General features: G+C 44.5%; 1 protein-coding gene across 3 annotated transcripts in view; it reads right to left on the bottom strand.

Annotated features, from left to right (window-relative positions):
• ap3d1 (adaptor related protein complex 3 subunit delta 1) overlaps positions 1 to 21,593 on the bottom strand; it is a 35,227-nt gene extending 13,634 nt beyond the window's left edge. Inside the window, exons 1-22 of one of the 3 annotated variants that reach the window (XM_058074329.2) lie at positions 21,306 to 21,593; positions 16,000 to 16,095; positions 15,821 to 15,901; positions 15,671 to 15,751; positions 15,491 to 15,598; positions 15,291 to 15,420; positions 14,285 to 14,424; positions 13,822 to 13,895; positions 13,695 to 13,744; positions 11,201 to 11,250; positions 10,965 to 11,013; positions 7,345 to 7,490; positions 7,052 to 7,200; positions 6,733 to 6,963; positions 6,078 to 6,309; positions 5,037 to 5,182; positions 4,819 to 4,960; positions 4,656 to 4,727; positions 4,509 to 4,584; positions 4,223 to 4,422; positions 3,019 to 3,092; positions 2,694 to 2,717 (exon numbers count right to left, since the gene is read on the bottom strand). In XM_058074329.2, the coding sequence (XP_057930312.2) occupies positions 2,694 to 2,717; positions 3,019 to 3,092; positions 4,223 to 4,422; positions 4,509 to 4,584; positions 4,656 to 4,727; positions 4,819 to 4,960; positions 5,037 to 5,182; positions 6,078 to 6,309; positions 6,733 to 6,963; positions 7,052 to 7,200; positions 7,345 to 7,490; positions 10,965 to 11,013; positions 11,201 to 11,250; positions 13,695 to 13,744; positions 13,822 to 13,895; positions 14,285 to 14,424; positions 15,291 to 15,420; positions 15,491 to 15,598; positions 15,671 to 15,751; positions 15,821 to 15,901; positions 16,000 to 16,095; positions 21,306 to 21,401 (2,447 nt within the window). In that variant the 5' untranslated portion in view covers positions 21,402 to 21,593. The remainder of the gene's footprint in view (positions 1 to 2,693; positions 2,718 to 3,018; positions 3,093 to 4,222; positions 4,423 to 4,508; positions 4,585 to 4,655; positions 4,728 to 4,818; positions 4,961 to 5,036; positions 5,183 to 6,077; positions 6,310 to 6,732; positions 6,964 to 7,051; positions 7,201 to 7,344; positions 7,491 to 10,964; positions 11,014 to 11,200; positions 11,251 to 13,694; positions 13,745 to 13,821; positions 13,896 to 14,284; positions 14,425 to 15,290; positions 15,421 to 15,490; positions 15,599 to 15,670; positions 15,752 to 15,820; positions 15,902 to 15,999; positions 16,096 to 21,305) is intronic. The other 2 variants (XM_058074331.2, XM_058074330.2) reach the window with 2 other exon arrangements.
• Positions 21,594 to 21,956: the final 363 nt, after the last annotated feature.

The raw sequence follows: 21,956 nt of genomic DNA, 5'->3' as shown, positions 1-21,956 counted from the left end.
GAAAGGCGACAAACGTGTACTTGCTCCCTCCACCAAGGACAGCTGGGAACAACTAAAAGCTACAGCCTAAACCCAACCACAGAGCTTCAAGCTCTCACTTTACTACCAGGAACACAAAAATACAGCACTTACTGACTAAGGCACATGCCTTTAGAGTGGTTACTGTGTGTACTTATAGAGTAGTGACTCATGGACTAATGACTAAGGCGTGTAGGTTTGCAGTAGTGACTCATGAACTAATGACTAAGGCGTGTAGGTTTACAGTAGTGACTCGTGAACTAATGACGACGGCACTTACGTTTAGAGTGGTGACTCATGAACTAATGATTACGCTGTGCACATATAGAGTAGTGACTCATGAACTAATGACTACGGTGTGCATGTTTGGAGTAGTTACTCATGAACTAATGACTACAGCACTTACGTTTAGAGTAGTGAGTTATGAACTAATAAGGAACTAACAAGTAGAGTAGTTAGTGAGGAACTAGCGAGTAGAGTAGTTGGTGAGTAGTCAGTGAGGAAGTAACGAGTAGAGTAGTCCGTGAGTAGAGTAGTTAGTGAGGAAGTAACAAGTAGAGTAGTCAGTGAGGAAGTAACAAGTAGTAGAGTAGTTAGTGAGTAGAGAAGTTAGTGAGGAAGTAACGAGTACAGTAGTTACACGTTTGGAGTAGTTACTCATGAACTAATGACAACAGCACTTATGTTTAGAGTAGTGACTTATGAACTACTAAGGAACTAAGGAGTAAAGTGGTTAGTGAGTAACTAGCAAGTAGTGTAGTTAGTGAGTAGCGTAGTCAGTGAGGAAGTAACGAGTAGAGTAGTCAGTGAGAAAGTAACAAGTAGAGTAGTCAGTGAGGAAGTAACAAGTGGAAGTAACGAGTGGAGTGGTCAGTGAGGAAGTAACGAGTGGAGTGGTCAGTGAGGAAGTAACGAGTGGAGTGGTCAGTGAGGAAGTAACGAGTGGAGTGGTCAGTGAGGAAGTAACGAGTAGAATAGTTGGTGAGTAGAGTAGTCAGTGAGGAAGTAACGAGTGGAGTGGTCAGTGAGGAAGTAACGAGTAGAATAGTTGGTTATGTTTAGAGTAGTGACTTATGAACTACTAAGGAACTAAGGAGTAGAGTGGTTAGTGAGTAACTAGCAAGTAGTGTAGTTAGTGAGTAGTGTAGTCAGTGAGGAAGTAACGAGTAGAGTAGTCAGTGAGAAAGTAACAAGTAGAGTAGTCAGTGAGGAAGTAACAAGTGGAAGCAATGAGTGGAGTGGTCAGTGAGGAAGTAACGAGTGGAGTGGTCAGTGAGGAAGTAACGAGTGGAGTGGTCAGTGAGGAACTAACGAGTGGAGTGGTCAGTGAGGAAGTAACGAGTGGAGTGGTCAGTGAGGAAGTAACGAGTGGAGTGGTCAGTGAGGAAGTAACGAGTGGAGTGGTCAGTGAGGAAGTAACGAGTGGAGTGGTCAGTGAGGAAGTAACGAGTAGAATAGTTGGTGAGTAGAGTAGTCAGTGAGGAAGTAACGAGTGGAGTGGTCAGTGAGGAAGTAACGAGTGGAGTGGTCAGTGAGGAAGTAACGAGTAGAATAGTTGGTGAGTAGAGTAGTCAGTGAGGAAGTAACGAGTGGAGTGGTCAGTGAGGAAGTAACGAGTAGAATAGTTGGTTATGTTTAGAGTAGTGACTTATGAACTACTAAGGAACTAAGGAGTAGAGTGGTTAGTGAGTAACTAGCAAGTAGTGTAGTTAGTGAGTAGTGTAGTCAGTGAGGAAGTAACGAGTAGAGTAGTCAGTGAGGAAGTAACGAGTGGAGTGGTCAGTGAGGAAGTAACGAGTGGAGTGGTCAGTGAGGAAGTAACGAGTGGAGTGGTCAGTGAGGAAGTAACGAGTGGAGTGGTCAGTGAGGAAGTAACGAGTGGAGTGGTCAGTGAGGAACTAACGAGTGGAGTGGTCAGTGAGGAAGTAACGAGTGGAGTGGTCAGTGAGGAAGTAACGAGTGGAGTGGTCAGTGAGGAAGTAACGAGTAGAATAGTTGGTGAGTAGAGTAGTCAGTGAGGAAGTAACGAGTGGAGTGGTCAGTGAGGAAGTAACGAGTAGAATAGTTGGTGAGTAGTCAGTGAGGGAGTAACAAGTGGAGTGGTCAGTGAGGAAGTAACGAGTGGAGCGGTCAGTGAGGAAGTAACAAGTAGAGTAGTCAGTGAGGAAGTAACGAGTAGAGTAGTTAGTGAGTAGAGTAGTTAGTGAGGACGTAATGAGTAGAGTAGTTAGTGAGGAAGTCAGAAGTAGAGTAGTTACTGAGCAAGTAATGAGACGAGTTAAGTGGAGTAGTTAGCCGATGGTATGAACAAACATTCCCCCCTTGGGGGTCTCCAATGAAGCTACCATGCATGTTTTTGGGGTGTGCATCATCTCATGCCAAGTTCTCATCCACCCGTGCAGCATCCAATTCAAGTCATTGTTCTACCCGAGTGCTCGTTTTTCAGACTGAGACATCCTTCCCTTTCGGGGAGATTTCCTGTGAAGCCTCACTTGCAGAAAGGCCCACAGGTCATTGTTAGAATGCTGCTGTCATGATTAGGCTACATAGCAAGGTAGACCAAATGTTGCATCGCAGCAATAAAGCAGCAGGAAGACGAGCAAAGTTAGCAAGCCGACTAAAGAGCGATCAGGAGCATTGGGAGCTGCAGGTCATGTGGCTGAGGCGCTACTCACCTGCGCCCAGACATTTCCAGCAAGCTGTGAAGGATGTGTTTGCAGAGGAGAGAGGAAGCAAAGAGCCATCAAGTCACATGTTGCGTGTACAGTACACAGCAACTACAATGGCCGTGCTACAACATCATCACATCCAAACAGACAAAACACGGTGGACACCTTTGTGGGTCATACCGCAATGCTCTTATTTTGAAGCTTACTATGAACAGGAAGTCAGTGTGGTTATGTTTGTGCCCAGGTTATGCTGTAATGTTTATTACAACTGCATAAAAACATAAAGAACATAAAAAGGTTCTAGAGTTGGATGCCCATGGTGTAGACTCACTTGTCCAGGTCAATGTCCAGGGCTTTGTGGGGGTCGTTGGGATCCTTGTCATCCTCATCACTGGGTAAGGCATTCTGAGGGGAGACCAATCAATAACACGGCATTAAACAAGTCACCTGGAATACTAAAGAATACTAACAATGCTAACATGCGCATGCTAACACCCAGAATAAAGGCGGTGTTTATATGGGTCTACAAAAATAGCAAAAAATGCTAGTATGCTACCATTAGATCGCTAACAGTAGCACCTACCATGATAGCGCAATGTACCATAAGGTCCTAACTTGCGATGTTAAAGAATAATTTAAAACATTCCTGGATCCAGACAGTGTTCAGGACCGTCCCTCAATGTAATCACTTCTTCCATATTGCACAATTCCTGAAAATGTCACTCAAATCCAACTTATTTCAACACAAACAAACAACAGAAAAAGCAACCTACGCACTACTTTGTGCTGTGCAGGTAAAAAGAGGCAGATAAAAATGCATGTAAAAAGGACCCAGCTATTCTGCCTATAAAGCCTTGTGAAAAAAACTCCAAAAAGAGCCACCAAGGCTCCATTTCCATCATGTGAGCTTCATATGAAGCACATTGCTATTATTCTTATGAACATTGTTACACCCAAAAACTACATTACTGACGTAGTGACACCTAGTGACTAGCCGGCTAATGACTAGCTTTAGCACACAATGGCTCCCGATGCCTCAGCCCGCTAGCCAAAGGCAACGCTACATATTTTAGTTTTGGAGCCGAGGTGTCGTCTTCCTTTCTATGTTACTATCTGACATCAATACACCCAGGAAGGAAGTTATACTAAAATACTCCCAGTATAACATGTTATCATCAATGTACCTGTCACTACATGCTCACAGCATGGACAGAAAACCTTGGTGAAGCTTTTTGGGGCTCTTTGAATAGCCACCTTTGTAGGGCCAATAGGTGTGTCCCATGACGTGCATTCATTCGCTACCTCTTTTTACCTTTTTTATATCTTTAGAAGGCCCAGAAAAGATAACGACATGTGTTCACGTCTCACAAGGATTGGCTGTAGCTTAACAAGTTGAGGCTGACCCAAGAGTGCCTCTGCTGGTTGTACTACTCCCAGTACTATAGCCTATTTGCCTCCATTGCTTCATGACACTTGAACTAATCAATCATCAACTGTACACAATTTGCACCATTCCTAATGGATCAAGCCTCTACCTCTGGCATCTCCTCGGTAACGATATCCACCATGTGCGCAGGCGTGATGTCTTCCTCGCTCTCCGGGCCCGAGTCATGTTTCTTCCCTCGTCCGCTGCGCTTCTCTTTCCTCTTTTTCTTCTCCTTCTTTTTCTTCTCAGCTCTCTCCTTCTGCCGACGCTCCTCCTCCAGCTTGACATACTGGTCGGACATGGGCAGACCTAAGGGAGACACGTGGTTGTCTGATGTCTTCGCACTGGAGCACTGGATCCAGGTCCAGATGTGAATGGAAAGTAGGAGGCCGCACCTGGTACTTTGAGAGGCACGCTGAGATCAATCTGAACAACTGGGATGTGCTCCACTCCAGGTGTGTCCTGGTACACCTGCCAGATGTAGCATACAGCACACCATCATGTAGACGCTAAGTTGGACAGTTTGGAGGGAAATGGGATACCTTGTGCGAGGAGGGGGAGGCCTTGATGTAAAAGGGGTTGTTGGCTTGCTCTTGTTTTCTGGCTTCTCTCCTCTGGTTAAAAAGAGTGACACAACATTGCTTATGTTACAGGAAACATGGGAACCCACCAGCCAACGCTGTTCAAAGCTAACAAAGACCCCACCCTCGCCAGCTCCTTCTCATCCACCTCCGCATGTCTGGGACGGGAATGTTTGGGCTCCTCCTTGGCAAAAATGGCCTTGGGCTGCTCGTCCTCAGACTCGCTCTCAGAGGGAGGCTCGTTGATCCAGGTGTCCAAGTCCAGGCTGCGTGGGCACGTCACACAGTTCAGTGGGGTTACGCTTTCGCAGCCAGCACGTGTTGGGGGTATTGTGTGCTCACCCTTCAGGGACAGGCACTTTCTTCTGTGCCTTGGGGGCCACGGGGTTGAGCTCTCCAGCAAACAGTGCGATCACTTCCTCTGCTACCTCCACATCTTTCTGCTGCAGTTTCTGGATGTACTTCACCAGCTGCAGGATGCAAGACGCCTGTCCAGTGTGGATACATAGAAAGACACCAGTCAGCGTTGTTTTCTACTTTGCTGATCACCACTCGGCCTGACCCCATAATCCATGAACAATGTACCCAATGATAAAAAAACCGAGATGTTGACAGAAAATGGTGCACGCTAGCAGACGGTGTTGCTCACTAGATTGCAAAAGAAATGCAACCTCTCAACATGGTTGAAAAGCCAACATTGGGGGAAATGTAACAAATGTTTGACAGACAGTAGGCTCACACTCTACACTAGATTACCATCTAGTGACTGAAATGTAAATTATAACAATAATAAATGAATAACAGTAATAATCTCATAACAATAATGAATGAACAATGCTTGATGGCTGCACATGCAGGCCACACAGCTATGAGACCCGGGTTCGATACCCTGCTCGGGCATCTCTGTGTGGAGTTTGCATGTTCTCCCCGTGCCTGTGTGGGTTTTCTCCGGGTACTCTACTTTCCTCCACCATTTCAAAAACCTGGAAACCATTTCAAAAACAGGAATGGTTGGCCACCAGTCCAGGGTTTACCCCGACTCGCTCAAAGACAGCTGGGATAGGCTCCAGCTTGTCCATGACCCTCGTGAAGATAAGCAGTAGAAAATGGTTGATAAAATCGACTATGGACAATAATGTGTCGCAAAATTAGTTATTGTGACAGGCTTCAGAACCTAAGTTGAAGGGTACATATGAAAAGGTGGTAGGATCCAGGTGAATACTGTCAGGTAAGCTGCCTGTCGGTGAGCAGTGGCTCATCTGCATGAGAGAGCGCAGGCCCCCGTACTGGCTGCTCTGTTCGTTTTACCAAAGCATGGTACAGATATCTTATTAATACACATTGTGTCAGAATGATACCAGCCATGTCCTTCCTGCATCTTACCCTCTCCTGCACCTCCAGGTTGGCGCTCTGGACAAAAAGCGGCAGTCGGTCGATCATCAGCTGGCTGGTTTCTTGTGCAGTCGTGCTGTCAGTGTTGCCCTCTTGGCTCCTCAGCACGGTGGCAAATAGCTTGGCAGCATTCTGCACGTAGACGGCCTGGATGTGGCCCGGCAGGGTGGCCACCTTTGGCCGCAGCATGGCCTCTAGTGTCTGCAACGGGTTCTCCAGGTGTCTAAAGATGGGGAGGGTGGGTTTGTATGACTGCAGTCATTGCCAATAAAGTCCAGTTGCTTTGAAGGACCCTGAATGACGTGTACAGGGCTTAAAGTAAAAAATAATAATAAAAATAAGCCTGAGCCTGAGAATATCAAATCACAAACACGATCGGTCTGAACAAACAACTACTAAAATATCATTGTAAACATGGACCAGTGTGCCCTTCCGAATACCGTATTCGGGTTCGGCTCCACCCCTATAGCATACACTAGCTTCTAGCACAGCACACAAAAACATACACCTTTCCCCAACTTGAACGCAGCATAATTGTAGGATTGGACAGTAGCGGTGTGGGGAGTGGGGCTTAGCAATAGCTGCATTCATTGGTCATATTCAAACGCCGGAATACTTTAAGCCCTGCATGTAGAGAGCAACATACTCAGAGAACTCGCCGCATATCCAGGCCGCCGCGTACAGAACCTCACAGATGCCGTTCCTCTGCATGTTGCCAGTCAGCAAGTGGGCGTTGTCCAGCAGGGTGGCCATCTGTGCCACAGCAAACACTCGGATGGCTTTCACCCGAATAGCAACATCAAGCATCTGAGAGGCGATGAGGTGACCGTGCCTCGTGCCCTCCAATCGCGTCAGCTCCACCAGGATGCTGATGTACCTGTCCAAAAAGCATACATGGGAGAAATGCAGCTGAAAATCCTGCACGTGTACGACATTAAATGCTGATGAAGGTGGAGGGAACAGACCATTCAAAGTTAGTGATGTACTGGTAGTTGCTCTGGCTACAGATGTCAATGATCTTGGTGAGCAATTCATCCCTATACGTGGTTCCCTCCGCTTTGTCCACATGGAGCATCAGCTTCTTCACGATCTCCATCAAGTTCTTCTTGGATACCTGCAAACAGAAAACATACAGGGCATTTATGAGCAGCTTTGCCTCCAAATATTCAAAGTAAAACAAGCAAGGTGCCAACATAGCCATCGTTTACTGTGTTTTTAATGTTCTGTGGACCAAAAATGATACTTTATAGCCACGTACCATGCCGTACAGTAGGTCCAAAGCTCTCAGGCGGATGGACTCATCCTTGTCATCCAGACACTGGAGGATCAGGTCCTTGTGACTCTGCACCGACTTGGGGTGGGTCTTCAGGATTTTGGACATGGCCAGAAGGCCCAGGTACTTCACTGAATCAACAGTCACACACACACACACACTTGCTCAGTACACTTAAAAACCACAAGCCATCATGTCCTGAGACATATAGTATAGATACTGTAAATGCTCGCACTGTGGCCAGGACGCATATTCAACTCAACCGCAAAAAGGATGGGTCATTTGTTGGAAGGAAATGTTTTTATGACATTTCTAAGCTACTTTTAGAACAACATACTTTTTACTTGAACGATTTGCAGCGCATAACAAAATGCAAAGAAATGACCACATGCTCATTTATTAACCACCAGCCACAGAACCAATGTTGCAATCGTGGTTCGTTAGCAGCAATAGAACCAATGTTGCTATAGTGGTCAGTCAGTATTCAGTGTTATCATTTGTGGTGGTCCGCCACTATATCAGTTTGATTGTTCCGCATGAAGAATTCTCCATCACACTTTCAGTATTAAGAATTGACTAGGAGGTTGCCTACAGCCACAGCTGTTAATGATTAATAATAATGTAAATGAATAATGTTAATAATTGGAGCAATTACGACTAGGCCTGTCACTATAACATTTTGCTGTTTGATAGTTGTGCTACAAATTTGTTTGTTTCTTTTGGCTTTTTCCTGATTACGGAGTCGCCACAGCAGATCTTTTTGATCCTAATGAGGTGTAACTCGCACTTGAACCACTAGATGGCACTCAATAGCGTATGGTGTATCTGTGTAAGACATTAGCTTCACACTGATGTTGCATGTATGTATGTCTTTGCCCATTAGCAAGCGACGCAGTCAGTGAACGTGCACCATTTTGTTTCTATGTACTTTGCTGACCAAACGCCTCAGTAAGCGTAAACTGTCGGAATGAAGCTGCCCGAGGCCCTTCAATCGGTCGTGTTCATGCGCTGACCTTGTTCATTCTAAAACCCACATCTTCCCAAACTGGGGCTATGGCCTTAGCCTTAGAAACGATCCCTTTGTGCCATCATTCATGTTAGCGTATGCTGGCTCGGGAAAAGTCAAGTGTGAACGTCAGAGAGGAAAAGAAGCCAAAGCAAAAAGATGAATAGAAAGGACGGACAAACATGTAAGCACAAGACAAACACATTGGACCTGTACTTGACTTTGCTGTCTTATCCCTGGAAGCGTTTTTGCTCCTCAGGAAATATCTGAATCACGACATGAAGGTGCGCTTTCTCTATGGCACAGACAAAAGCCTCTCAAATTCCCAACTGATAAGTAAATCAATACGTGTGCATGTGGTGGTGACCTGGGCTGATGGCGGCAGTCGATAGGGTACAGCCACGACGAGCAGTCGCACCGTGAGAGCTGAAGAATACGCTAAGACTGCTTCAATGCGGCCCTGCTACCAAGATGTGTCAACACACTAAAGATCACACTTTCTTTCTTCTACACAGGTGCACAGTCTGCTCTACTCACACCAGGACACGGGGGCTAGACCAATCGGATATTTGGAATTGGGGCACCATCTTGATGCCAGACTGTCCTCTAAAGGTGAACTCACAGGACTGCATTGTCTGGGCATTTGACATCCACATGGATGCTAATAGTAAAGACGGGTCATCGTAGACTGCCTTAAAACAGGACAAAACTCAGCAGTTAGTGAGGATCGCTTGGTGCAGCCCACCTCAGAAGGTCACAGCTAGGGTTGGGCATCGAGTCTGGAGCATGGATGGCATCCGGGACTAACATTCCGATTCCCCCAGGATCGTTCAATGAAGCCAGCTAAAAAGGGGCGTTGGGATCATGACATCACGCAGAGAAGGCTGCACCACCAACACCATTGATTGTGCAGAAATAACACACTGCCTCCTCTTTCAAGCGCTGCGTCCGATTAAGCAATCAGAACCAGGGAACAGTAAAGGCGTGTGTGTTATGCCAATGTAAGCCAGGGTTTCAGGAAGCTAGCTGTTTGCGGCAGTCACCCCGGGCTCACAACAGCAGCGTTTCAGGCTGCATCCTGTTGACTTGTGTTAACTAAACAACATCGCTTACAGCATCACTGAGCCAGCAAACCAAGTAAGCTACTTTTCAAAGTAAACATCTTTTGTGAGTGTCCTCCTAGGGATGGGTGATATATTGATATTTTTTAAATATAATTATAATACATTCTCATACGTATACCAGGTATATAGGTTATCTAGATTGGGGTTTATATTGAGTGTCAGGTCCAACTTGAAGCCTTTCAAAGTCATGGAGCCAAGCTATGGAAGAAGATAGAAGGTATATGGATATTCATTTCCTATCTAGCTGCAGTAATAATCTAATATGTTTGTATTAGCTGGAGATAGTGACATGTGACGTTTGCATTGGAATACACTGCAGTGAGAGGCACGTACTCCATATGAAATATACTTTCTTCCTTGGACTGTGATCAAAAACATGGAAATGGCCACTCGACGTTATAAGATGTGTTATCTTTGGTGGTAGGGTTGTCTGTGGTTGGATGACAGTTTTGGTCTTGACTCAATGTGAAAGCGATGAGGAGCAAAGGCACCATTGTCCCACACCCCATCTGCTCTAACGTCTTTAATATTTGGCTAGAAGAGCAAATGAGGTAGGAAATTAGGGTTCCAGTCATGCTTTATGGGAATGACTGACATGCCCATGGTTAAAAGGTTAGATTTGGCTTTTATGTATTTTAAAGCGAGAAGGTACAATGCTATTGTTCTGTAAGATGTGTTCCATTATAAAAAGACAGATTAGCAGGCATATGAGATAGAGATATGATATGGTACATGTGGCCCGGGCCCATGTCCTCCTGCAACAGGACACTTCTTAGTGTTTAGGGTATATTCAAGTTGAAATTCATAGCAAGGTTAATCATGTCATGAAACAATTCTAGGAAATGTTCACACATTACATGAAAAACACTCTAGTTAGCACATTCATTTAAACCATGCTAACTTCCCAAGAGCATCGGAATGGAGAATCAGAGGCAGAACGAAAAGGAGGAATCGGAATGGCTCAAATTCAAACGATGCCCAACCCTAGTCCCGGTCTAGTCTAGACACAACTATCTACTCCAGGGGGTGATCCAGATAACTCGAATGGCTTGCACTGCCACTGCACGCGTATGAAGGCATCTAAAGGAGAGTTCCTATTGGGGAGGGACAGCCATGGAGTCGTGACAGACGAATGGAGTCATGAGGTAAACTACACTGCTGCTGTCTCAACCGCCATCTAACTAACCAAGATCTGATCAGCGATGGCATGCTGAGCCACATCACCACAGACCTCCATTATTCTTCATGGAAACAGAAGTTAAGAACTTTCTCCCTAAGTAACTGATGATCTGTCAATCCAGGAAAAAGCCCATTCTAATGACTGAATGATGACTTAGGGGTGGAAGTGAAGTGAATTTCGAGTTATCCAGAGTGAGGGGTTCTGTGGGGTCCTAAAGGGGTGGACTGTGGTCCAGAGTGGGAAACACGCAGACAATGAGAAAAAGACACACTGCAGGCATTGACAGAGGGCTCACAGTTCTGGTCAGAGTCTTCGATCAGGATTCGTAGTTTCTGGACACAGAGCTGCAAGAGAGAGAAGGGGGGAGATGGGAGGACTCGTTAACGGGAGCACACGCCCTCACACTCCACTTACACACTTATGTACGCACACCTCCGAGGTAAACAATAATGTGACTGGAAGATAGAAGGAAAAACGGTAAAGCATGCATTAGAACTGGACTGTCAAGGAAAGGGAGGCTAACAAGCCTACCTGGATGCTAGCACTGTGGTTGGGCATCCCAGATGACAAGGAAATCAACACTGCAAAACAAGGCATACAAGCAATTCGATTAGCAGAGGTAGCATGGCAAATGTCATTTCACATCAAGTACATCATTATCACACTCAGTCAGTCAGCCCTCCTTTGTTGGTTCCACGTAAGTCCATTGCCACATTTTACTAAACCTGTTTAGGACTTTTCTGAATAGTATTTCTCATGTCTACAGAGCCCCGTAGACATGAAATAACAGCCCTATAGTCACCTTTACACTCCAATTATTCTTTGCTAACACCAGATTGCTCAACGGCAGAGTGCAGGCTACGGGATTTAATGTACATTGATCCAAAAAATAAAAGGGAACACTAAAGTAACATGAATGAAATATTTTGTTCTTTCCATAGTTGAATGTGCTGAAAACAAAATCACCTAAAAATGATCAATGAAAATCAAACGTATCAACCCAGGGAGGCCTGGATTTGGAATTATAGTCCAAATGAAAGTGGACCTAGACTAAGGTATCCACCAACTCCTGTACAGTCTGTGGTGCAACCTGCCGTTGACTCACTCCAGCCACATGAGGTCTAGCATTATGAGGAACCCAGGGCCAACCACACCAGCATATCGTCTCCTGAGGCGTCTGAGGATCTCATCTCCGTACCTAATGGCAGTGGCCAACTTGCCAATGTTGATGTTCTCTGGCAAATGCCAAACGTCCTGCATGTTGTTGGGCTGTGAGCACAACCCCCACCTGTGGACGTGGGGCCCTCACACCACCCTCATGGAGTCTGTTTCTGACTGTTGGAGCAGACACATGCATATTTGTGGCCTGCTGGAGCTCAATTTGCATGGCTCTGGTAGTGCTCCTCCTGTTCCTCCTTGTACAAAGGAGGAGGTAGCGGTAATGCTGCTGGGTTGTCGTCCTCCCACGGCCTCCTCCATGTTTCCTGATGTACTGGCCTGTCTACTGGTAGCGCCTCCATGCTTTGGACACTACGCTGACAGACACAGCAAACCTTCTTGCCATCCAGGATGGCATGCCTGGATGGCACGTGGAGGCCACACCCACTACTGAGCCTCCTTTTGACTTGTTTAAAGCATCAAAGTTGGATCAGCCTGTAGTGTTTTTCCACTTTCATTTGGACTATAACTCCAAATCCAGACCTCCATGGGTGGATGCGTTTGATTTTCATTGATCATTTTGAGTGATTTTGATTTTGTTTTCAGCACATTCAGCTATGGAAAGAACAAAGTATTTCATTCATTCATATCTACAACATGTTACTTTAGTATTCCCTTTATTTTTGGAGCAGTGTATTTACTTTATTGTCAACTTGAAGGGTTGAAGAAAGAGTGGGGAAGAGCCCTTCCACATGGAATGGGAGGACGGGGTGACCGTGCCAGGGCTGATCAAGTCAAGTCTCCATCGTGGAACATTAGTGACACCTGGTGGCCACAACACTATGTACAGCTTGTATTTCAATCTTTTGGACGACCACAAAATATCATCTATTCATTCATTCTTGAAAACCTCGGGGAGGGAGCGATGACCGAGCTGTGATTGTACACTAAAACTATTACATATAAAATACATTTACAGTAACATAAAGTAAGATCTGTCATGGTCACATTTTTTATAGGGCTGTCAAATGATTCTACATTTCCATCTCATCCATCACACATTACACATGAATAAATCATGATCCATCAGCATTATGCCACTAATATGCCCATTTTTGCTGTAGTTTATGAAGAGAACTGCTACAACGATGTATAGGTATATACAGTATATATGTATATACAGTATATACTGTACATAGAGATGAAGTGCTGCCAATGAACTCAAAGCTTCAATCAAGCTAAAAGATAGCACACATGGATTTGCCTAGCATTAGCCTCTTACCGCATTCAATACCAAAGACCTAGTTATATAGGTTTTCCAACGCAACGCCCCATCCCAAAACTGTTTTTTGAGTGACAGGCAAAGAGGGGATGATGCAAATGCTCAATAGATGTTGGTGGCAGCAGTGCCTTTGGTAAGAGCTGGGCATGCATCTTCCCCATCTATTCCAGATGAAGATAAAGATGAATCAATTGAAGAGAAAATGTAACAATGCACACACACAGATCAGTCCCAAATGTGAAACAATTAGTAAATAAATGGTTACTTTCAAGTTGTAGCATATTTGTTTAGATATTTGGGATATATATATATATATTTATATATATGGCTACATATGTATCAAAGTGAAAGTTATGCTTGAAATGTAAAAAAGCTGCTTTATAGTTGAGAACTAACCTAAACCTATAGGTAGGTCTGTGGTAGTGAATGAGTTAAAGAGCGCCAGACACAATGTGACTCTGTGGGGAGGCTTTAGTGGCCGATATCACAGAGACGGGTGGCCTGGCATGATGACGATGCTAACATGTTAACATCAAGAATGAAAGGGGGAGAAGAAGACAATGGCAATAAAATACAGCTACTGACCTGCAATGACCGTGTTCACACACTCGTACAGCAACGACATGGCCGAGGTACTGTGGGGGGGGGGGAAGCTGGATTAGAATACTGGCATGTGTACTCATGTGGCAATAGGAAGACCAGTTCATCTCACCTGTGAATGAGGTTTGTAAGTGGCTCAATCAGCTTCTTCCCCAAACGTGGCTCCAGCGGAGTCAGTGCGCCAAACTGTTAAACAGAGTGGATCACCTTGAGGACGCCCAGGCACATTAAGATATGCTCCTATTCATATTCAACTCTTCCTACTCTCAATGCTGAGGGGCGCTCTGAATCTTGTGGTGGCACCATTGTTCTCATCGTCTTCTTCGGGTCAATGGACCAAGCAAGGCAAAAGGTTGCTAACTTCTAAGCTGTGCATCCAGCCACAGTAACTACCTGGAGGTAAAGGCTGCTCTCATATCCATTTTTCCGTGTCAAAGCCCAATATTTGCAGTCTCCATCCAAAATAAGAGCACTGGCTTCACCGTTCCAGTACTTGGACGATGTAGTACACGGCAGGCCTGTTGCTGCGCTGCTAGTAATGGACTGTGTAGCATGTGTGCGTCCTATGGACTCACCAGCTTGATGATCTTAATGAGAACCCAGTTGTTGGTAGAGGAGGTCATGAGCTTGAAGAAGAGTGGGGCCAGAGACAGGTAGTTCTTGGGATTCCTGCGGGCCAGCTCACAGATGACATTGACTGCAGCTGACTGTACGCCTGCGGGGACAAACACACACCTCATCAAAATGTTCAGACCTGCTGAACAATGCCAACACTGTTGAAGCGTAAGGAGGTTTGAGCTATGCTCTTCGACTTTTCATCAGCTGAACATCCTATTTCACTGCCAGTTCTTCTTTTGGCATTTTCAAGCTCCACTTAAACCTCCTTAACCCTTGAAGGTCCAAGCAGCATTGGTGAATATAACACGCCAATTCAGCAAATATTGAGCTAATAGGAGTGGAGGCGTGGTTTGATGTAAGAGTTTATAGGATTTCAACGACCACATCACAGTCCACAAGCAGCATATACTTTGGCTGATGCTTTGCTTCAATGTGTTTGGGATAGCGGGAATGTCAATAGAGCCGGTCGTATGCATGGGAGTGTCCTGGACACAAGGTGCACTGCTAATAGGTAGATGAGAGCTGCATGATTGATCACATATATGACAGGCATGATATACAGTATCATGGTACTTTCTATGGGTCTGTGTAGTCCTAGCAGTACATATTAGCACTTGAGGCAGCAGTGGTGTGGAAGATACCGCTGGAAGTGCTGATGATGATGGCTGGGTGTGCCCCAGCGATGAGGAAGAGTATCACAAGTGAATCGGACATTTTGATAAGATGGTGCCCATTAGATGAGTAAACCATAACCTTTGGGTCATATTGATGATATTTCTTATGTACAGTATGCTTTTATCTTCAACCATTTCAAGCTAAAACCTTTTGACATATAACCTCAAAATTAAAAAAAAAAAAAAAAACTATGGCGTCTACAGTGTTTGGATCCAACAGTTCAGAATGTACTTTCTTGCCATTCTTCAATCGGCCTCCACATCTGCATCAGCATGGAGCTTCTGTTACCTGGATCTGGGTCCTCCAGTTTCTCCTTTAGCCTAGGGAAAGCCGGGCGGAGGGACTCGGGGTACTTGAGAAAGACCTTGTACATGATGAGCACCGCTTTCTTTCGGATGTAGGGTTTAGTGTGAGACATCTGTCCAAAAGGAAGGACAACAAAGACTTAAACATCAGCCACACTTCCACCCCTCTGCATGTTGGCTAACCAGCGTCATGATGTCATTGGCCAGGTCCCGAGCCAGGTCGGGGGTGACGAAGCAAGAGAGGCCAGTAAGGGCAACACCGGTGTCATACTGGTTGGGACTGCTGAGATCCTGCATGCATCATACACACACGACATGAGAAGAAGAGAAGGAAGGGCATGTGAAAAGCAGTGGGGTACTAACCTTTCGGATTTGGTTAGTTGTCAGCATGATGACATCAGTGCTCTCGTGGAAGCATTGCGAGGCTGCCAAGTAGCCGATCCTCTGTGAACATAGCAGCACTTAGTTTTCAGGGCAGCACAACGGGAGGAGAATGACTTGAAGCAGCTTTACCTTGTAGGTGAACTTGGAGGAGCTCATGACCTCAACAATGTTGAACGCCGCCCAGCTGACATCGTAGCCCAGCATCTGCAGCTGTGTTGCAGAAAAGGAAGAACACACACGGGAATGTCAGCCTGTACTGTACATGTATTCGTGTCCACGTGCTGCTAGACCGCATGAAGACATCTTACGTAGGTCAGCTTGCACACTGCATTGGCTTTGACGGCGATGTTGTCCTGCTTCAGCTCCTGCTTGATCTCATCGATGCAGGTGGAGATGTACTTGGCCTGAGGGCAGACAACAGACCCGGATCAGATGAGGTGGAATTATATTCCTTGATCTCATCAATGTATGTCCAGTCCCCAGATGTCCGTACATCCACTTTCTGCTCCACTTGTCCTCGCTAAGGGTGCAGCTAAGCTGGAGCCTATCCCAGCTGTCTTGGGGTGAGAGGCGGGGTACACCCTGGGCTGATGGCCAGCCAGTCACAGGGCACATATAGACAAACAAGCATTAGTTCACAGACAAGTCATCAAAATGCAAAGAAACTTCCTCATAATGTCCATATAGGCCATTTATTTACTCCATTGTAAAGAATAACAAGAAACCTGAAGCCATAGCAAACAGTTGGCTTGACAACACTGCAAGCAAACTCATGTCATCACCAGACGTTCCTAATGTGGCTGAAAAGCAATGACACAACAACAATGAACTGGCATTCTACACTATACATTTACAAAGTGCCCACAAGGCATGCTGGGCACTCCAGCATGAACTGGACTAGGATATATTTCTGTACCAACGTGATACAAACAATCCTCCATCATTGATATCATCGGCAGCATTATTGAGATCATTCTTTTCATTGAGACTTATTTTTCATATTGCTCTGTTTTGTTTAGGTTTGCCGACCAAACGTCTCAGTGATGTCACAATGAAGGCTGCGCTGTGCTACGCCAAATGAAACCTACCCCAGTCATTAAGTTCACGACAATTGGACGCTGGTTCTGCTGTTGCCGTGTTCAATACGCTTTCTCATGTACTCCAAATCATTGGAAATAACTCAAATAAATGGTGATACAGTACACATCATGCATAATGGGTTGTCAAAGTAGGGGAAATATCAGCTCTGATTCAACCAGCACCTGATTCCAAATAACGCCACATTCTATCGGCTTCAGATAACAACCTTGGCTAAATGACAGCATTACCACTGGTCACAACCAAATTCAGTGGTGCCTTGGGTAACATCAGTCATTACTTCCAGAAGGCCCCACTCAAACCAGAACGGACTCTAACCAAAGCATATTTTTCCTAAATTTAACCAACCATCTCTGATCCAAGCACTCTACCAGCTGTGCTATACAACTGTTACTACTTAGCCCCAATTTGGGTAGCAGTAGGGTATGCCAGATAGGTCTAGTACAATCTCCCATCATGCTTTGTGGCACTGCTTTTTAAACAGTTGTTAATATTAGGTGTTTGATGTTGTGTATTAGGTACATAAGTAAATACACAGTGTGTATGTACGTATTTGTTCTCTTCTATTTACCTGACACCATGACTATAGTTTGTGTTCTGTGCAGTTGCCCCGCCCCTTCCCCCCTTCTGCTTGACGTGTGATTAGCATACACTTTGTGTACTGTCTGTACGAATGGTATGGTATGGTGTGAAAGTGTGTGGGCACCCCTGGTAATGTTCCCTTCTAAATGATTGGTTGTTGGGATCAGCCATTCCAGGTAAATATATCATATAGCATACCAACACAGGAATAGATTCACTTTACAGGATTTACAGAAAGTCTGTTGTGTTAGTTGTGTTAGTTGTGTCAACTAAAGTAGGCAGGTGCATAAATTTGGGCACCCTTGTTGTTGTATTGATTTGAATACCTTTAGCACTAATTATTGGAACACAACATTTGTTTGGTAAGCTCATGGGCCCCTGACCTGCATTCCCAAGTGAAGTCAATCATGAGAACTTTGGATGTTAACTGAAAAACACGCTAACCCGGGCAGACATTAACAGAGGCACCCCTGCACATGATGTCCTTGGCCGTTTAGGACACTACAATGTTTCCCCGGCGCGTGACCATGGAAAGTAGAAGCGATGTCCAACACTCCACATTCCATCCACTATTGCACAGGAAGAAGGCTGAGGAGCAACCACAACAAACACTTCAAGCTGCATAGACGGTGCTGGTCATGTGTGTGCAGTCATGAGACACTGCAGTGACATGGTGTGTGTGTGTGTGTGTGTGTGTGTGTGTGTGTGTTTGTGTGTAGCTCAGAGACTGGGTGACACAAGCAGAGGAATTCAAGACATTATCAGCAGATTTCCACATCACATTCTGCAACTAGAATGGACAATAGTCCAAGCAAAGATGGCTTGCTTGACAGCAAGGAGGGATAATGGACCAACAGTCTTGATATTACAGTCCAACTTGTAGCATTTCAGGCAGCAACTTTTTCTTTGGCTTTTCTGCCATGTTCCTCAATAAACAGCAAGATGAGACATAAAGGTGCAACACTTCCTGATTATAATTCCGGTACCTCGATGACCAAAAAGTTATCTAGGAAACGCTGACGTCACCCATGCAGAGGACGAAAAAGGATGTGGATGGCGCCAGAAGATTGAAGAGGCAAGAGAAAGCGACCAAAGAGCAGAAAAGGAAAATGTAAACACCAGCAAGGCGTACATGCGGACATGTATGCTTTGTAACTTACATACATCACCACCACATCTTATATACATTGTAACTTATATACATCACCACCACATCTTATATACTTTGTAACTTACATACATCACCACCACATCTTATATACATTGTAACTTATATACAACATCACCACATCTTATATCCTTTGTAACTTACATACAACATCATCACGTCTTATATCCTTTCTAACTTACATACATCACCACATCTTATATCCTTTCTAACTTACATACAACACCACATCTTATATCATTTCTAACTTACATACAACATCATCACATCTTATATCCTTTGTAACTTACATACAACATCACGTCTTTTATCCTTTGTGAATTACATACATCATCACGTCTTATATCCTTTGTAACTTACATACCACATCACCACATCTTATATCCTTTGTAACTTACATACCACATCACCACATCTTATATCCTTTGTAACTTACATACCACATCACCACAGCTTATAGCCTTTGTAACTTACATACCACATCTTATATCCTTTCTAACTTACATACCACATCTTATATCCTTTCTAACTTACAACATCATCACATCTTACAGCCTTTCTAACTTACATACCACATCTTATATCCTTTGTAACTTACATACAACATCACCACATCTTATATCCTTTCTAACTTACATACCACATCATCACATTTTATCTCCTTTGTGACTTACATACCACATCGCAGCTTATATCCTTTGTAACTTACATACCACATAATCTCATTTTATATCCTTTGTAACTTGTGTACCACATGATCTCATTTTATATCCTTTGTAACTTATATACAACATATATACTTTGTAAATTACATACCACACCACATCTTATATCCTTAGTAACTTGCATACATCACCACATCTTATATCCTTTCTAACTTACATACAACACCACATCTTATATCATTTCTAACTTACATACAACATCATCACATCTTATATCCTTTGTAACTTACATACAACATCACCACGTCTTTTATCCTTTGTGAATTACATACATCATCACGTCTTATATCCTTTGTAACTTACATACCACATCACCACATCTTATATCCTTTATAACTTACATAACACAACGCCACATCTTGTATGCTTTGTAACACATTGTTGAAATGACATAAAATAAATTCTTATGTCTTACTAACACCCTGGCATTAGTGACGTGTACTTGAAGGAAAAGTATGTGACGGCAACATGGCTGCATATTAATATTTCAGCAAAGTCTTCCCTGTTGGCAGGGCGACCATCACCTTATCTGGCCACACACAGGTTGGGTTACCTCACTCACAATAACCTCCAGTGATCCACTCATCCTTCCCAACAATGCAACCCCTCCCTGGAAATACCAGCACGCGTCAGGAGTTACTAGCGACACACGCGTCAGGAGTTACTAGCGACACACGCGTCAGGAGTTACTAGCGACACACGCGTCAGGAGTTACTAGCGACACACGCGTCAGGAGTTACTAGCGACACACGCGTCAGGAGTTACTAGCGACACACGCGTCAGGAGTTACTAGCACACACATGTCAGGAGTTACTAGCGACACACGCGTCAGGAGTTACTAGCGACACACGCGTCAGGAGTTACTAGCGACACACGCGTCAGGAGTTTGGAGTCCACCGTACAGCTCATCCTACGATTAAATTGGTTATATCGCATGTGAACAGCTCATCATACGATTAAATAGGCTTTATCCCATATGAACAGCTCATTCTACGATTTAGAAGTTTTACCGCATATCAACAGCTCATCCTACGATTAAATGTTATATCATATATGAACAGCTCATTCTACAATTAAATAGGTTTTATTACATATGAACTGCTCATGCTACGATTAAACAGGTTTTATCGCATATGAACAGCTCATTCTACGATTAAATAAGTTTTATCGCATATGAACAGCTGATCCTACATTAAATGTTATATTGCATGTAAACAGCTCAGCCTACGATGAAATAGGTTTTATTGCATATGTACAGTTCATCTTACAATTAAATGTGTTTTATTGCATGTGAAAAAGCGCATCCTACGATTAAATATGTTTTATTGCATGTGAACAGCTCATCCTACGATTTAATTGGTTTTATTGCATGTGAACAGCTCATCCCACGATTAAATTGGTTTTATTGCATGTGAACAGCTCATCCTACCATGAAATGCGTTTTATTGCATGTTATTGACAGTGACGGCTTTTGATGACGTCACGACTGCGCTGCTGTGAGAATGTAGGCGAGAGCAAAAAGTCCAAGCTGGACAGCAAGACTGAAGTATTAGGATGAATTACACAAGTAGCTTAGGATGTCCAGTGGGCATAAAAGGAGTATTTGGAATCAACACCGTAGATAAACTAAGCATCAAGCACACCATGAAGTAGGTTCATGCCCATAATGAAAGATGCTGAATGATGGCTTTCTGCAGGAAGACTAATGTGTCATCATTTGATGCACGGCTTCCTCTTGCTAGCTGCTAACTTTATAGCAACAAGACAGCTAAAGTTAGGTTCCATTTCCAGCAGGAATAGTAACGGTATCGTGTGTTACTGTAGATGACTTTGTACAAGTTGCAATTAAACGCCGCGAGCTAAAGTGTAATATGCTAATGCTTAGCTAGCGGGTGCCCCAGCTAGCATTAGCCTGCCATACAATCAATTCACCTCCGAGTCCCACAGAGATATATTACGGTCATTTTGCTTGGCTTCAAACTACACGCTGGGGTGGACTTGACAATCTAACATCGCTACCGAGTGCTGGTTGCTCGTTTACCTCATCTTCCTTGTGGTTCCTGATGCCACGTACTAAATCCTGAAGGTTTTTATCGAACATCCGATCGATGCTCCCTTTGACAATCTTCAATGCCATGGCTGCTCCTCTCCCGTTGGCGGCCAAAAGCGCCTCTCGGAGGCTCCTAGTTGGGACGTCGACCGACCCGCGAGACCGTCTCTCATGTACCCCGGAGCCGCAGCTTGTCGAGGGAGCCGGGGCTGCTGAAGCTGAGGCCGCAGACGGAGCGTCCTGTGCTGCGTGCGGGGGAAGCTGGCAGACGCTCAATGGAGGAAAAGGCTGACAAAATGGCGTCCCGAGTCAGCTGACTGGGGTATTAGCACACATCATGTGGGAATTAAAGGTCTACACACACCATTTACACGTTTACACCTGGCATCCTCACTCACCCACATTTCCACTCTAAATGCAAAATATACTTGGAATGTCATAAGCAGCAAAACAATATTGCTGTCGTAAACCTTTACAGTTACAGTTTGCCCTAGTCAGAGATCCTCTATACAACCGAGCAGCTTGCTGTTTTTAAGACTCTACTGCAGGGGAATCAAAGTCAAAGATCCTCAATATGACAGGAGCGCTTTGCTGCTATTCAGGTTGCACAAGAAAAAAATGCCAGTCAAAGATCCTCCATAC

Source organism: Doryrhamphus excisus, linkage group LG4, assembly GCF_037039965.1.
Source record: "Doryrhamphus excisus strain RoL-2023G ecotype Guam linkage group LG4, RoL_Dexc_Guam_v1.1, whole genome shotgun sequence".
NCBI classification, from domain to species: domain Eukaryota; kingdom Metazoa; phylum Chordata; class Actinopteri; order Syngnathiformes; family Syngnathidae; genus Doryrhamphus; species Doryrhamphus excisus.
The sequence above is the reverse complement of the archived record's forward strand: the minus strand, read 5'-3'. Positions and strand labels throughout refer to the sequence as shown.